This window comes from Callospermophilus lateralis, chromosome 7 (genome assembly GCF_048772815.1).
Source record: "Callospermophilus lateralis isolate mCalLat2 chromosome 7, mCalLat2.hap1, whole genome shotgun sequence".
Classification (NCBI taxonomy): domain Eukaryota; kingdom Metazoa; phylum Chordata; class Mammalia; order Rodentia; family Sciuridae; genus Callospermophilus; species Callospermophilus lateralis.
This window is the reverse complement of record NC_135311.1, coordinates 130,181,587-130,198,717: the sequence shown is the minus strand read 5'-3', so window position 1 is coordinate 130,198,717 and position 17,131 is coordinate 130,181,587. Positions and strand designations below refer to the sequence as shown.

Sequence of the window (17,131 nt, the reverse complement as noted above, 5' to 3'; positions counted from 1 at the left end):
CAGCTCAGGACCTGACCATTGGGAAGCAGAAAGAATGTTTCTCACCAGGGGAAAATACATACCCCAAAGGCATGCCCCCAGTGACCCACCTCCTCAGCACACCTGACCTGCCTACAGTTATCCGCTCAGTTAATCTCTCAGGAGATGAATGCACTGATTAAGGCTCTCATAACCTAACGATTTCACCTCTAAACTTTCTTGAATTGACTCACACACAAGCTTTTTTGGGACAAGCTTTTTGGGGACATAAGCTTTTTAGGGACACCTCATATAACACTTATAACTTACTAGCTGCAAAGCACTTTATAAAAACCATCTCAATGAAAAATTAGCAGCCTGCAGAGGGAGGTACCATTATACCAATTTTACTGATGCAGACACTGAGATTTGGAGAATTAAAGCAATGTGGCTAAGTTCTCAGAGCTTGAAGGAGGTAGCCAGAGCATAGATTGAGTCTAGACCTATCTCTTAAGTCCCTTTTCAGCTTTTGTTTCCATTCAAAGGTCATTTATCAATTACTCAATAAAGTTAGGCAGTAAGCACAAGATGAAGGCACAGGAGACACACACATGGTACCGTCCTCCAGGACCTACCTCTCCATCTGAGAGAGAGATACCGTTGGCCTTTGCTCTGATGGAAGCAGAGCAACAGAGGCCACAACTCTGGGCAGCCAAGGAGAGAAGAGAACATTCCCTCAAGTATAAAAAAGACTGCACGTGGGGACTGGGTTCTTAGAAGTGAGTAAAGAGAGAAGGTTCCAGAAACTTCCTGGATAAAGGTGTGGAGGTGTGATACTTAAAAAGTGATACAGGTTGGCTTCTCATACAGTTTGGAGCGCACTGGACCTTCAAAAAGGGACAGAAGCGAGAGTCATTGGGAGGACAGATGAAGGCTAGATGAGGCAAGGCTTTGGATGCCAGGGAGGCACCTGCAGATACAGCAATAGAGAACTTAGGAACTTGGAATGTTTCCTAGTAGGAAAGGGGTATCCAAGCCCCTCTTTCCCCTCTGTCCTCCACCCTAACAGCTCCCTTTCACTGCCCCTGCCTAGGTATGGACCCCTCCCGGAGACGGAGGGCATACAGCACCAACCAGATCTCCAACCACAAGACCTGCCCAAGGACCACCACGGCCAGCGACCCCACAATGTCAGCCAGGAGACATCCACTGCGAAAAGCCAAGCTGCAGGATCTCACCAATCAGACCAGTCCCGACGCCCAGAAGTGGCCGGCTGATTTGCAGGTACTCCAGCAGGGCAGGTTGGTGAGGAACTAGGGGGGACCATGAGTGGGGAGAGCTGAGCCACAAGGAGAGGGCCTGTCTATCACATAGATAGATGATGATGGATGGATGGATGGATGGATGGATGGATGGATGGATAGAATACAGAGTCCAGATCTATCTGAATTTACAGCACTAAGTTTCCATTTAAAAGATAATCACCAATTACCTACAAGGACTAGGTAGCCACCAGCTTAGGGAGTGAGCCATTTCCTCCTATTTTTCAACTGTCCTACCCCTAATGACACCGTCTAATAATGATGCTCACTTACCAATGAGATCACCTGCTCTCTGCACACAGCACTTCCCAGTTGGCAAGGCACATTTATCTGCATCTACTCTGTCATTAGATTTTACAGCACATCTGGGAGAGGAGGCAGTTTGGGGTCCAATCACTCCCACTCAGTGCACACACAGTATTTGAGGCCAGAGAGGTAAAGCAGCCTACCCAGAGTGACGCAACCTGTCAGGGAACTGTAACCCAGGACCTCTGTCTTGAAAGCTCCACTTTCCCCCCTGCTTCTCTTCCAATCTCAGCAGCTAGACATTCACCCAGGTCAGAGGGGATTTCAAGTCAGAGCTGGGTGGAAAGGCCACCTGGTGTTTCCTGAAATCAGGTCTCTCACCTCAGCACCATGGCCGTGATAATTCTTTGCTGGGGAAGAGGGACAGTCCCAGGCATGATAGAAGGTTCAGTAGCACCCTTGGCCTCTGCCCACTGGAAACCAACAACATCCCCAGTCATGACAACCAGAAATGTCCTCAGACATTGCCACATGTCCCCTGGAGAACTTAGGAACTTGGAACGTTTTGGAGGGCTACATCAGTTGAGAACCACTGTGTTAAACCAAAGCGTGGTTTAACCCATTTCCTTGAGAATGGACTTCATGTCAACGTGCATGAGCTTGTGGTGCCATAGAATCAGGCATGAACTCTCCCCAGTGTCCCTTCCCCATCCCAGAAGCCACCTCAACCCTTCTTGCCTCCATAGATACATAGGCCACATACTGCCACCTTGTCCCTGGGAGCTCTCCTCAGTGCTTAGCCAGGGACCACCCCATGCAACCGGAAGGCACTGGCCTGGGAGTCAGGCAGACACTTCCTCACCTGCATCGCTTAGCCTCTCTGAGCCCCAACTACCTCATCAGTGAGAGGGAGAGAGTAGCTATGTGGGCGATAGAGTCACCACCAACAACAGATATTTTGGGGGAGCCAACTCCAAGTGGAGGACTCTTCTAGCCACTGGCTGGTGGAGGATACAGTGCTGACCAGCCCCCAGCATGCAGTGGGCATCTGATGGCAGCTTTACTTGGCGAGAGCTGGGGCAGGTTGGCTTCCCTTGACTTCTCTTCAGCTTGCTCCCAAGCTCTTGTGGCCCACCTTGGCTCATCTCTTCCCCTTCCCACCGCTACCCCCCTGACTTCTTTCCCAGTCTGATTCTCCCCAACTGACTTGCACACATGTGCATTCTCTCTCTCTCTCTCTCTCTCTCTCTCTCTCTCTCTCTCTCTCTCTCACACACACACACACACACACACACACACACACACACACTCCCTGCAGACTCTGGCCTGTGAAGAACTGGATCTTAGATTCATCTGTTGCCGTGGAAACTATAGTAACTTGGGTTTCCCTCTAACCCAGTGTGGATGACGGTGAGGGCAGGGGTCTGACCCAGCATGGATCATGGTGAAGGCAAAGGAAGGAGAAGGAATCCCAAATCTCTGAAGGGGATGGGGTTAAGGATCCCTTGAGATCCAACAGTCATGGCCAGGTACCAGCTTTCATGGAGGCCATTCTAAAAGTGACCAATCTCCTCCTCCCATAGTCTTGTGCTATACCTCGAACCTCTGGTCCAGATGCAGGAATGTCACCCCTATTTAATGGGGAGGCACGTTCCCCCTCCCGATATATATTTAATAGGAAAAAGCCCCATGGTTACTGGTTGACCTAAAAAAAATTCTGTTACACATAGTAAATGCCTTTGTTTTCCTCATCTGTTCCACTACCAGGGGATGTATGAGGTCCCAGAAATTTGAAATTTATTTTAAATTCATTTCATATTCTTCAGTTACAAAAATAATACACACTCATCACTTGGAATAAAAATTCTTAAATAGTTCATTCAGGAATAAAGTACAAATAAATGTCCCCATCCCCTAGTCTAGACCCACTTGATTTGGGGTGTCTCACACATGCACAACACACACACATATTTTTAACAATTACACATACAAACTCCTCTCCAACTTACTTTTTAAACATCTTTTTCATTCACTTTTTATATACAGTAAAATTACTCTTTCTGGTGAACAGTTCTGTGAGATTTAGCAAAAGTCTTTTATGGTCACCACAATTCACCACAATTAAAATACAGAACTGTCACAACTTAATATTTAAAAGTAAGTTTTATCTTGGACATCTTTCCACATTGGTATGAAGAAATCTCTTTTTGCTCAGTGTTGTGAGGTTCCCATGTACAGATGTAACATAACCCTATTCACCCTCCCCTGCCGATAGATTGGTAGCTTCCAGATTTTTACTTTTACAAATTATGCTGCAACAAATATACAGTGCTTGCACATAGATACTTATGCCTTTGTGGATTTCTAGAGGACTGAATTCCTAAAAGTGGAATCGCTGGTTCTCAGGGATTTGTTCATTTTAATTGTTGCTAAATAATTGCTTAATTGTTCTCCCACCGTGTGTACCAATTTGCACTCAAACCTACAGCCCAGGAGAGACTCTGGGTCTCTCCTGTATTTGTCAATCTGCTAGATTGTTTTAATTTCCATTGCTCTACTTTTTCAGGAGGCTAAGCTTCTTTATGGGTTTATTGGATCGTTTTGCTATAAACTGCTTATGAACACCCTTAACCCATGATTCTATTAAGCTTGTCTTTTTTCCTCCAGTGATTTATAAGAGCATTTTCTTAAAAATGATCTTTGTCATGCATCTTGTAAATGTTATTTCCCAGTTTACCACTTTTCTTTTGATGTGTGTACCAGCACAAGAATAGATAGATTAAATCATCAAAATGGAACAGAAAGCTCATAAATAAGTCCAAATGGGCATCTGTGTTGGGAGAGAGGTGGGGAACTGATAAACTGTAGGGACTCAATGGATAAACTATTCAGTAAACAGTGTTGAGGTTTGTACCATTTGGAAAATCAAGAAAAATCTGGTTTCTGTCTCTAAAGTAAAACAAATTTCATGTGATTCAAAGATTTAAACATACAAACAAAAATAAAAATTCTAGAATATTTTGCGTGGGAAAGACCTTTTAAGCATGACATATGGGAAGACATAAGGAAAAGGGTTGACAAATTTTAACCACACACATAAAAAATGTTAAACTTTATGCCCCGCCCCCCCCCCCCCGAAAAAAAAAAATAGGTTTAGAATCATTCATGGTATGTGATTTTTCATGGTTGTTTTGGTTTGGGGTTATGTTTTGTTTGTTTTAGTTTTTGGCTTAGAATTTATCCATCATTTGGTTGATATTTCTCATGAGTAATAGTTATGAGTTACTGGGTCCTGGATAAGGCAGTGCCTCAGGGGATCTGCAGTGCCCAGGGAAAGAACCATCATTGGGGCAGGAGGGTCCTGCCACCACTGGTTCGGGTTCCTCCTCCTCCTCCTCCTCCTCCTCTTCCTCTTCCTTTTCTTGTGCCCATAGTCCTTCCCGAACAATGGCCAGGAACTCAGCCGGGGCCCCAAACTTCATGGCCCAGGCGCCCGCAGGCCCTCTCTGCTGCCCCAAGGCTGCCAGCCCTTCCTGCTCTTGGGCCAGGAGCCCCAGGCCTGGGGACTCATGGATCCTGGGTCTAGCCTGAAGCCTGTTCGGGACAGTCGCAGCCCAGGGGACTTGGGTAAGTGTAGGAAGGTCCAGAACCTGGCTAGGGACAAGGAGGAATCCTTGGCTGTGATTCCCCAGAGGGCCAATGCCTATCTGTCCCCTGAGGGTTTGTTGTGGCCCACACTGCCCTGAGGACTTCACCAATCCCACCTTCTCCCTTCAACCTTACCTTTGTGCAGCCTGATCCATCCTCTGCCCAAGTGCCCCTATCGGGCCCCCTCAGGTCCTGGCTTCCTGGGAAGTGGATCTGTCCCTTTCTGGGAGACAAGCTCATACCACCTAGTTGTCCTAGAAAAGAAGTTGTCTGCACCCTGGGAAGGGAGACTGGGTTCTACTTGCATAGGGATGACTGCACCATGGGGAAGGATATATCCTCTGGGAAGTGACCATCTTGTCCCTGGGCCCACAGAACCATCCCACCACCCCTCCGCCTTTGAGACAGAGATATCCTCGGACTGGGAACCCACGGCCGAGTCTGAGGAGCTGGGCAGCTCCAGCAGGCCCACCACCCCAGGCCTGATGCTGGGCAAGGCTCTGGTCAAAGGCCTGCAAGAAAGCCAACGCTTGCAGTGGGAAGTGATCTTCGAGCTGGGGCCCCCCGGCCCGGAGCGGGGCAGCGCGCGCGATGCCGACCTGTGGAGCGAGACCTTCCACCACTTGGCAGCCCGCGCCATCATCCGCGACTTCGAGCAGCTGGCTGAGCGCGAGCGCGAGATCGAGCAAGGTGAGCCCACGCCCTTGCATCCTAGCCCCGCCCAGTGCTCCGCCCACTCCAAGGCCCCGCCTCCTGAAGCCCCGCCCAGCGCCTGCCCACTTCCCTCCACGATCCACCCTCAGCGGGCCTCCAGGCCCCACCCCTTCCTTATCTCTCCGCCCTCCCCACGGCTCCACCCACCCTCCTCCCGCCTCAGGCCCTGCCCCTCCGCATTCTGCTCCTAGCCTGGTTTCAGCCCTGCTCTTAGCTGGAGCCCCCTCAGTCTCCCCACCGCCTCCCTCTGCCTGTGCTCCATCTCCACCTCCCACCGCTGCCTCCAGGTGCCTCCCCTCACCACCACTCGTAGCCCGGGGCCCCACCCGCTTCTGGATCAGCCAGCGTCCCCCTACCTCTAGGTCTCCCTGCCACCATCCCTGGGCTCCTGGGTTGATCCATCCTCTTCAGCCTCCTTCCCATCTCCTAGGCCCCCAATACCTATCACGGCAGTGCTTCTCCCCTGCAGTGTCCCCTGTAGAGCTCCGGAGACAGAAAAACGTGATAAACTTTGGAATAGCCTGCGCTCTCCTCTGGGACAGTCCTTTCCCACAGGGCCCTAGACCTGTTGGTCCACACACTTACTGAGAATCATGAGGCCATAGACTCAGCTACTCAGCAAAGGGAGCAAAAGAGATCCCGCCCTTCCCCACCCAGGAGGGCTTGACACAGGCTAGCAGAGAGGTGGACATTAATCAGTTACACAAGAAGTGATTTTTTTTTGTCAACAATAGAGTTTTTACAAATAAAAAGTTGTGCAACTTCCAAACTATCCCTCCAACAAAGACATTTTTCCAACTAAACATCTTTAAAAGTATCCTAACAATGTTCAAATGCATTCACAACCTAATCTACTGATTAAAACACTCCAACAAAGAACCTACAACAGAATTTCCAGGTGCCTACAATAGTTTGTAGATTTGTTTAGTTTACAGTTGCATATATTGCCTTGTTTTAAGAAATGTCATTAATACAAATGTATGATTTATAATATCCCCATTATGGCAAGAAAGAAAAATACATTCATAAAATAAAATGTCTTTCAGGTACTTATTATGCCAAGTATTTAAATGATTATTCTTACTATGACATAAAATAATACTCATTTAGTAATAAAAGATAAGAACAAATACATACTTGAGTGCATTTTTCCTAAGTGTTATTAAGAAGAAACCCAGGGATGAAGCCACTGTACAATAGGAATGGACTGAGGGGAGTTCATTAAGTCCAGAATTTGGGGCATTTTTTCTTCCAAGTGGTGACTTTAGGATCTTAATGGAGCACATTTGGAGAACAAAAGGAGATATAGAGTTGTATGATTTCTTTGACTGAGGTTATGTTTTATTTACATAATGATGTTGTTTATTTTTTATTTATATTTGAATAATGCCTGTTAGTTTTTGCTTCTGTGGGCACTTCTTACAGTTTACCCAGCACATTTCCACCTTTTATCCCTTTGACTCTTCACACAGCCAGAATCTCAGATTCCATTACTAATCTGCTGGGTGACCCAGCATTCTCACCCTCCCTCTCTGATTTTCAATCTTCTTGGCAGTTTAGTGGGTCAGGTAGGTGGCTCCCACCCACCCCTATGAAGTCCTGTGGCAAGGTTTCCATTAGACATCTGCAAAATTAAAATATAAAAACAGACAATATCGTTTATTTAAGAATTAACACTGAACTTATTTAAGGGAATTAGCTATGTTCTTAGATAATGGGTTTACTTTTTACATGAAAACATCCTTTATTTTGTGAAATGAAATGATGGTCGTTTTCTTAACATCTTTCATGAGCAAGTGGGCAACCCCTTGATTTTAAAGGCCTATTTCATCCCAAAGATGGGGACCACAGTGGAGGAACCCTCTTTTTAGCTTGCAGAGCTTCTCTGTGCTGCAGGACTTCCCAAGACCAAGCAGTGACTCTGGTTCCTCCTCTGCAGGGTCCCATCGCCGCTACCAAGTGAACGCTGTGCACACCAGCAGGGCCTGCAATGTCATCAGCAAATACACAGCCTTCGTGCCCGTGGACGTGAGCAAGAGCCGGTACCTGCCCCTGGGAGTGGAGTATCCCAATTCCGGTAAGGTGGCTGGCGGCCAGGCACTGCTGAGGCCACCCAGCCCCAGGGACTGGAGGAGGGGTTGAGACACAAAGGAGCCTGGACCTGCAGGGAGATGCAGGGCGGGGCCTAGAAGCAGGAAGCACCCAGCACCCATGGTCCACTCTCCACAGGGCAGGGGACACATCAGTCTCCATCCTACTCACTTTTCCCACCAAATGAAAATTACTTTACTCTGGTCCCCCTCAAAAAGGGAGGGGGACAATGCTATGTTGTTCTTGTAGAAAATTCCCAAGTATAGAAAGATAAAATAACTTTCTCTTGATGGGTATCTACAAGAAGAGAAATCAAAAGACAGATAATGTTACAATGATGGGAACATTTTGTTATGTACTGTATTTTATAAAAGCTGGGTATGTAAAAATCTATCCACGAAGGGGAATCTAGGTGCTCATTTTAATAGTCGTAGCATATTCTACAGCAGCAGAATGTGATTTGATGTTCCGTTATCATCCAAATAGCCAATTAGGGGGTGGGGTTGTGGCTCAGTGGTAGAGCACTTGCCTAGCACATGTGAGGCACTGGGTTTGATCCTCAGCACCACATTAAATAAATAAAGGTATTACATCCATCTAAAATTTAAAAATATTTTTAAATAATAGCTAATCAGAAAGCATCCCAAAGTGCTTTGTATATATTCTAAATCATTTAACTCTCAAAAAATAATTCCGCAGAGTAATTGTGTTACTAGCATTTTATAGATGGGACACAGAGGCAGGAGGTAGTTAAGGAACTTGCCTGAGGTCACACAGAGTGACAAGCAAAGCCAGGCTTTGAATCCAGTGCCCTGGCTCCAGAGTCTCTTCTCACTGCCTTTTAAGATTTGTCACATTTTGAGCCTATTTGGACCTGTGGTTGACTTCTCATTTGGTGACTGGAAATTCTACTGCAAAGAACATCTTGGTGCACCTGTCTGACAAGTAGGCCTTCCGTGGCAAGGGTGTGCCCATCTAAAATCCTTGTGCATGTTACCACACTGCCCCTCGCCCCCCAGGTTCCTTCCCACCCCTCCTCTCCAGCACTGAGTACTGCTTACCTTTCTAAACTCTGCCCACCTAGTAGAGGAGAAAAGACTCTCTCTGGGGCATTCCTTTAATTTATTTATGAGATACTTTTCGTGTTTCTGAACTCTGTGCTGCTTCTTTACTGGATTCCATTTTCCTGTTCTTTGCAGTTCCTTTTTTTTTAAACACAGAACTGCCAAAAAAAAAAAAAGTGTTTGAAACAAAATGGGCCCTTTCTCCCTCCTCCTGTCCCCTTTTCTCATCTTTGGTACCTAAATGATCAGTCACCCAACCCTCCATCACTGCTGACTGCTGCCATCTCAGGCGTGGGCCAGCAGCCGTGGATGGCAGGCTGTGGCCGCTGCATGTCCCCTCATGTTGCTAGGACGCCTCTCTCCCTCCCGCCCATCTCCCACTGGGCTGCTAACATGTGAGGTGCACCCCGAAGGTCAAGGACCTGGCCCGCATCTTAACCCAAGTCCCAGAGCTCCCTAGGCCTGGACCAGCACCTCCCCACAGGTGTGTGTGTGTGTTCTGAAAAATTCAAACTCTAGTTTCTCATCCTGCGAATATCCATTTGACCCCAAAATGGGAAGTCCCAGGTCAGGAAGTATACTTAGTGACCAAGAACATTGTCTGCGGCAGAACCTCTGAGAGCCCTTAGTATGCTCATGGACTGCCGTGGGAGGAGGAGAATGGTGTGGTCTGGAGAAAACCAGCCTTTAACTTCCTGGAAACCTTGCTGTTTCACCCACATCATCTCAGCAGTGGTATCCACCTGGCCACGCAGAGATGGTTATTCCCATTCTCCAGGTAGGGAATCTAAGGGTCAGAGTGGACCACATCCCATCTGGCTAGGAAGGGCTGAGGTTCCAACCCAGGTCTTTTTTTCACTCCAGAGCTTAGGGTTTGGCCTTGTACTCTGCTCTCCTGCTTTGGGATCATTGTTGAGTGGAAGCCAGAGTTGTCTCTGCAGCCTTTGGAAGGAGACAGGACAGGCACGTGTACACCACTGACCCTTCTCCTTGTGCTCCGTGAAGGTGCCCCGTTGCGGATGATCAGCCTTTCCCGACAGTGGAGAGGCGCTTCGACTGGCTTCGGACAGTCCCAGATCACACTCAAAGAAGACTCGGCCGCCGGAGACTGCAAATTTCAGACCCTAAGTAAGAGCCACGTGGGGTATGTTCAGAAGCCCAGGCCCCTGAAGTTCCTGCACCCCCACGTCTGAGGCCCCAGAGGCTTCTCCCAGCCTGTGCTCTGGACTCCTTGGGCAGGGCCAGCACCAGGCCAGCCTCCCAGGGCTGTCTGAGGCCTAAGATGGGCAGAGGGCCTCCACATGGCTCAAGCACGGCGCCACTGACATGGCTCTGTCTTTGGGGAGGCAGCTGCAGGGTGCCCAGGAGCAACAGGGTCTCCCTGCACGTCTCCCCTTCCCACGGGCACTAACCCCAGGGGCTGGTCCACCCTCCAGGCTCCGAGGCCAACCCCAGGCTCTAGACGCCAGGAAACCTAATAGACAGACAGACAGGCCGCCTGAGCCAGCCCTAACCCTCTCCTTGGCACCCTCGCATGCACAGTGAGGAGGCCCTGCCTTCCGCCATGCATGAGGAGGACATCAGAGGTCCTCTGTGGCCACCAGCTCAGTCGTCCAGACCGTGAGAAAACTATCCACACTGTATGAGGTGGCGGAAACCCAAAGCTGCTCTTCCAAATTAAAGCATTCTGCCCAGGGCTTGGCCCCTGTGGCTTCCAAACCCCAGGGGCACCTGCTCCACCCTAGAGCCAGGCTGAACCTCCAGGGAATGTCCCATCTACCCCTTCCTTCTCCACAGTTCAGCTCTTGGTGGCCAGAGGCTTTGACCAAAATCACAAATCCCTTTCTTTCCCCTGTCCCTCTATTTACCCCCTTCAAACTCTGAACTCTTATCTACCCCACCTCCCCTCTCTCCCTAAGGAAGGTGATGGCTAACATTGAGAGTTTTCTATGCACTGGACACTGTTACTATCCAGGTCTCCTCATAACCATATTGAGAGGGATCTTTGGGGTTTGTTTGTTTCCCAATTAAGATATGAGGAAACTGAGGTTCAGAGAGGTTAAGTGACTCACTTGAGATCACACAGCTGATATGTGAAGGAACCAAGATTTGAACCCAGTGTTTGGCCCAGAGGCCATGAGGTTGAGCATCATCCTATTTGCCTCCTGGTCCCCTCAGTGAGTCAGCCATTAGTCTCTAGTTCACTCTTGTGCTGGTTTCTCAGGGTCACCCACAAAACTCTACCTGGGTCCTTATAGTGTGAACAGTCTCATTTGGGGAGACAGAAGCTTCGCTGCACATATTTGTCCATGTAGCTTTTCTGTCACCGGGACACTCCCTTAGAGTGGATGGTCCAGCTCATTAACCCTTGCAATGGCAATTATAAGACTAATCACCTTAATTGTGTGTTTTTGAAAATAGTCTGTGCAGTTGTTACCCCCACTCTACAGGTGAGGAACTGGGACTCAAGAGCCCCTCAGGAAGTCCGTGCCATGTTCTGGCACCTCCTCAGGGAGGCACAGCCCTGGGAGGAGATGCCCACCTCTGCCCCCAGCCGCTAAGTCCCCGTCCCTGTTGGGTGGGCAGCTGAGCACTTAGCCAGGCACTAGCATGAGCTGCGTGTCATCTCCTCCAATCCTCACGATGACACTGTGACTTGGGTTAGCTCCAATTGGCAACCAAACTTATAAAGAAAGTGCCTGGGCCAAGGGCCCATGGTTAGTCCATGGGGGAGTCAGGATTTGCACCCAGGCTCACTGGCTTCCTGCATTGTAGCCAAGGAGGAAAACCCCTCTGCGTCCCTTGGCGAGATCCTGTGTCCCAGCCGGGATAAGCATGCTGCTTCAGAAGGTGAGTGAGCAGCCGGGACTGGCTCTCCTAATTAAGGCGGTGACCGTGGTGGGTCCTGGGATCAGAAGGGGACCGCAGCACCAACACAGTGCTGGGGGACTTTATTGATTCTTCAAAGAGCCTTGTAAGAGCAGAAGAAGATTATCCCCAGTTTAAAGATGGGGAAACTGAGGCTTGAAGAGGTGAAGCCCAAGGTCGTACAGCAAGTTGGTGACAGAGCTAGACCTGGAGTCAGGCCTCCCAGTTCCAGCTGAGGGGCCACTGTACCACCCCACTCTGCCAGGTATGCTCCAGCAGTGTGCAGGGGCAGAGTGTCAACCCACTGACCCATTTGGTACGTTGATGTGAAGCTTTCACAGCTCCCAGAATAGGCCAGGGTCCACCCCTCAAGGACGTTTGGAGGTCAGTTTCTTATATATTCCAGGCTTCTCTTCACCAGCTGGCTCAGAAGCACCTGCCTAGTGGTTAGCTCAGATCTCTCGAGGCACAGGGATAGAGGCAAGTCCCTTCCCCTCCCTGGGCCTCTATTTCCCCAGCTGAGCAGTGAGCAGTTGGACAGGTCACCTACAGGGCCTCAGTCGGTCGTTCTGTGGCTCCCCAGGTCCCCTGCACACCCTGTCCACCACTGCTCTTTCCTCCTTGAAGGCCTCAGAAACTGTCTTTGGGTCCAGGTAAGTGGAATTTCTAACGGGGAAATGGTGGGGGCTCTACTGCACCCTCTTTTCCTGGGGTTGTCCCTGGCTGCAAAGAACAAAGGCAGGTCCAGCCCGACACTGAGATAGACGGGTCGCTGCCTTCCAGGGCTCATGCTGCCTCAACACCCCCGACTCAGCCACTGTGACCGCGTCTCTCACATTCCCATGATCTCTCCGAGTACCCGTGTCCCTGGGAGGGCTGGCCTGGGATTCTCCTGGTCAGTGGGCTGGTCATGGATACAGCATCAAAAGAGGGTCACAGGCCGGGCGTGTGGCACATGCCTGTAATCCCAGTGGCTCAGGAGGCTGAGGCAGGAGGATCATGGGTTCAAAGCCAGCCTCAGCAACAGTGAGGCACTAAGCAACTCAGACCTTGTCTCGAAATAAAATACAAAATAGGGGGATGTGGCTCAGTGGTTGAGTGCCCCCGAGTTCAATCCCCGGTACCCCCAAAAAACAAAAAGAGGGTCATAGGAGAACTCGAACCTGTTCTTGTCGTGCTGCCGTTAACTCGCTGAGGCCTCCATTTCCCCAGCTGTCCAGTGAGGGAGGCTGGAGGGAGGCCATCTGTTGGATCCTTCTGCCTCTGGCTTTCACAGGCTTCTGGGGGCCCTGGGGGCTGGGATGGCCGGGGACACTTGCCTTTACCCACACAGGCTGACTCTCAACAATTCCAGGCTGCTGAGCCGAGCAGCCAAGGGCTTCCTGAGAAAGCCACTGGTCAAGACTCCAGAGGCCACCCTGGGGAGCCAGAGTTTTGACTACTTGCCCCTGGTGAGTACCCCTCACCCTGCCTCAGAGCCCCTCCAGCCCCGCCTGTGAGTCTCCACCATCCTTCCCCTACCCAGAGGGAAGGAGACCTTGTCTCGGAGTTCAGATCCCGAGTTCTGGAGCCTACTAGAGGGCCCCACCCAAGTAGCCAGCAGGACAGAGGGAGTGAGCATGAGTCCCCCCATCCAGGTGGTGGTGGGGTCTGGGGTGTCGCTAGAGGCCAGTGCTGGCATCATGAAAACTTCTTCTATGCAATCTGCTATCTTCACCCTAAAAATTCACAGGAATTTTGCATTCTCCTTACCATCTATGTGTGTCTGTTTTTCAGTACATAAAAATAAGTCTTGAAATGACTCACAAGTGAGTAAAATTAACACCCCAGGGACACGCACCACGTTTAGCACATGGCTCTGCAGATGCCCCACATGCTGCAGTGGGTGAGGAGCCCAGGTCTGGGGTGGGTTATCTGGGCCTCTAGGACTTGGGGGAATCACAGGGTGTTCAAAGGAGGAGCACAGTTGACACCTTGCTGCCCTTGTCTCTGTACCCCCAAGGGCACAGTGTCATTTTGAATCCCTCAAAATGCATTTATGCACTCAGCAGTGAGCCAGGCTACTGTGAGGCCCTGGAGAGACAACCGTGAACTAGATAAATGCAACTAGATAAACTAGTTTCCTGGGACTGCAGGGCTGAGAGTCCCGTGGGACCCAGAGGAGAAGCCAGGCATTTTGGTGGTGGGAAATACAGGGGGTAACAACCGAGGCCTGAGATGGGGGCAGTGGCAAGATCAAGCCTGACTTCCCAGAAAAGGTCATGGCTAAGCCAAGACCAAAGAATGAGGAGCTGCAGCCTATGGCCTGGAGAGGAGAGAGCGAGCTTGGCAGCTAGGGAAGGGAGAGGAGCGGGGGAGGAAAGCCCAGGGCCAACAGGGGCAGGTCGCACAGGGCTTTGTGAATCATCTCCTGAAACTTACTTTAATAGAAAATTGAAAACATGGAACTGAGCATTCAAAAAATGTGCTCTCTATGCCTTTTGAAGATTCCCCTGGGTGCAGGACAGATGGATTGAGGAGGGAAGGGGAAAGAGGAGAGAGGGGCACATCAGGAAGCAGAGGGTGCACGACAGAGCCATTCAGAAGGTAGAATCCTCTTGGGATTTTGGAAACTGATCGGTGTGCAGGGTTGGAGAGGGAGGAGGAGGCCAGAGTCCCCTGGATGTCCTGGACAGTCAAAGAGGCCAAGCTGGACCCACCCACCCAGATCAAGAGGCAGGTTTAGCAGGAAGACATTGAATTGGCCTTAGAAAGAGATCAGTCTGCGGCCCCTGTGGGAACGCTCAGTTGGCCTGAGTTTCCCAAATATCCCCCGGGGCCACAGGGTGAGGAGGGAGGACAGGAGCAGGCGAGCTAGGAGGAGCGGGACTTTTGCATGGCCGGGGGCTCCATGGGCTGACAAGTTTGAGGCCCACTGAGGGCTTCCCCACACAGGTGTCTCTGCAGCTGGCCTGCGGGGCCTTCCTGCTCAACCAGGCCTTCTGCGAGGCTATCAACATCCCCATGGAGAAGCTCAAGTGGACCTCGCCCTTCAACTGCCACCGAATGTCCCTCACTGCCCGCCAGCCCGAATCTAAGACTCTGAATCCCCAGCTGTGCAACAGCCCCTCGCCTCGACACCTGTCCTGCGACAGTGTCTCCCTGGAACCTCTGGCAGACAGCAGGCTGAGCTTGGAGTCCAAGGTGCTGATAGAGCACGCGGGGAAGCTGTGGGCCACTGTGGTGGGGCTGGCCTGGCTGGAGCACAGCTCGGCCTCCTACTTCATTGAGTGGGAGCTGGTGGCGGCCAAGGCCAATTCCTGGCTGGAGCAGCAGGAAGTACCTGAGGGCCGCACGCGGGGCACACTCAAGGCCGCAGCCCGCCAGCTGTTCGTACTCCTGCGGCACTGGGATGAGAACCTGGAGTTCAATATGCTTTGCTATAACCCAAATTATGTGTAGTGGGGGGAGGAACGGGGTGCAGGGGGGCGGGGGCCATTTCCGCCCAGTGGGGAACTTTTTGAAACTGTAGCCAATATACTATTTGCTAGAAAGAGCCCTGGACTGGCAGTCAGGAGGCCTGAGTTCAATCCCCAACTTTGCCACCACCTACCTTTGTAAGTACAGGCCAGTCCCTGCCCGCTGCCTGGGCCGCAGTTTCCTCATCTATAAAATAAGAGGGTGAGAGGAGGCATCTCGATTAGATCTTTAAAAATGGTTCAATGCTACTTGCTGCCCAGACATTCAGGCAGTGCTGGGGGGTAGCAAGAGGTAACAATGAAACCTGAGTTTTTTCTGGAGGAAGGCCGTGTGGGCACAGAGCAGAAACAGCAGCGCCCCCCCTCAAATAAAAGGGGAGATGAGAGAAGCCAGCAACATATAACCAGACCTACCATCTGCATCTAGGCACGGAGAGGCCTCCTCTGTCTGTGCTGTGGGATAGGCTCTTGTCTCCATGGTGACAGTCTAGGACCCCACTTCCAAGCCAACTGGAGAAACAGCTCTCCCAAGACTTTGCAAAAGAGTTGCTGGAGGGCCTTTTCTTGGGGTGAAGCTCCCTCTGTACATTTCAATACTGGTTTGCTGATCATTTGTGACTTCCTGTCTAAGAAGAGGTGTTGGGCGGCACCAAGGGAGGTTGTCTGTGAGCCAAAATATTAGACTGAGGCTTCAATCTGTGCAGAAATAGTTCAAGAAGGACAGATGTGCTGACAGGGATCAGTGAAGAAGCTAAGGCAGCACCTGAAATAATCTACATACTGGCAGGAGTTGGAGGAAGTGAAGTCCATCCCCCGTGCCGAGCAGCTAGAGAGGCGTCTCCAAGTGCACTACAACCCGGGATAGTGGGTCCCTCTCTAACCACTGTGGAGGAGGGGGGCCTACTTTGCAAACCGGTTCTTAGTTGTAGTGCATTTGGACATGGCAGTTTGGGCTAGGAGGCATGATTTATTGGAGAAAATAATAGGACCTTGAAGGCTCCCCCACCCCAGGCCCACCATGGGATAGCCATGGATTGGTGTTGCCCAGCCTCAAAGTCCCTCATGACTGGTGTCAATCACAGCCACTCCCACAGACTCCCCAGAAGGTGGGTCTCAACCTCACCAAGGAGCCCCCATTAGCATGACCCCAGGCTGAATTCACCCATCCTACAACCCACATATTTCCAAGCATTAGTCTCTCATCAAATTCCTCACCCAGGGTGGCTCCCAGGGGCCTGGTGTGAAGTCCTACAGACATCCCTCTGCGGAGAGACCTTAAAGTCACCCATGGGGAGCCTTGTGGCTCTGGCACAAGTCCCAGCCTCATGACGAGTCAAGGGGTGGCCAGTGTGTAACCGAGGTTGGTGGGGGGAATCTCAGCAGAGTGCCCCTGGTGTGAAGGGGGAACAGGCAGGCCCACAGGACATGGTGCCCCCCTACAGCCAGCCCCACTCTGTGTGCCCCGCCCTGCCATGCTGCAGCATCCCCCAATAGGAACCCTCTCCGCCCTTGATAAAGGCTCTAGGTTGTCTTGCTCGAGGCCCTGAGGAGTGAGGCAAGCTGGGTCATCTCTCTGCAATCCCCCTCCCCTGCTTCCTTAGCTGCCCTAGCTTCTGGGCAAGGTGAGAGGGGGTGGCATCCACTTGGAGGCTTAGCATGAATGTGAAAATGGTCTGTCTGCAAGTGGGAACACCCGGACTCAGGTCTCAGCTTTGATTCTAGTTTGGGCAGTGGTTTCCCTGGAGCTGGGGGATCGTCCTCC

The 17,131-nt window shown here is 50.8% G+C and overlaps 1 protein-coding gene across 1 annotated transcript in view; it reads left to right on the top strand.

Moving 5' to 3' along the window:
* Vwa5b1 (von Willebrand factor A domain containing 5B1) overlaps positions 1–15,352 on the top strand; it is a 36,286-nt gene extending 20,934 nt beyond the window's left edge. The window contains exons 13-21 of the mRNA XM_076863278.2: positions 1,052–1,242; positions 4,961–5,153; positions 5,550–5,864; positions 7,828–7,965; positions 10,049–10,153; positions 11,819–11,893; positions 12,495–12,564; positions 13,245–13,362; positions 14,846–15,352. Coding sequence (XP_076719393.2) covers positions 1,052–1,242; positions 4,961–5,153; positions 5,550–5,864; positions 7,828–7,965; positions 10,049–10,153; positions 11,819–11,893; positions 12,495–12,564; positions 13,245–13,362; positions 14,846–15,352 — 1,712 coding nt within the window. The remainder of the gene's footprint in view (positions 1–1,051; positions 1,243–4,960; positions 5,154–5,549; positions 5,865–7,827; positions 7,966–10,048; positions 10,154–11,818; positions 11,894–12,494; positions 12,565–13,244; positions 13,363–14,845) is intronic.
* The last annotated feature ends 1,779 nt before the right edge of the window (positions 15,353–17,131 follow it).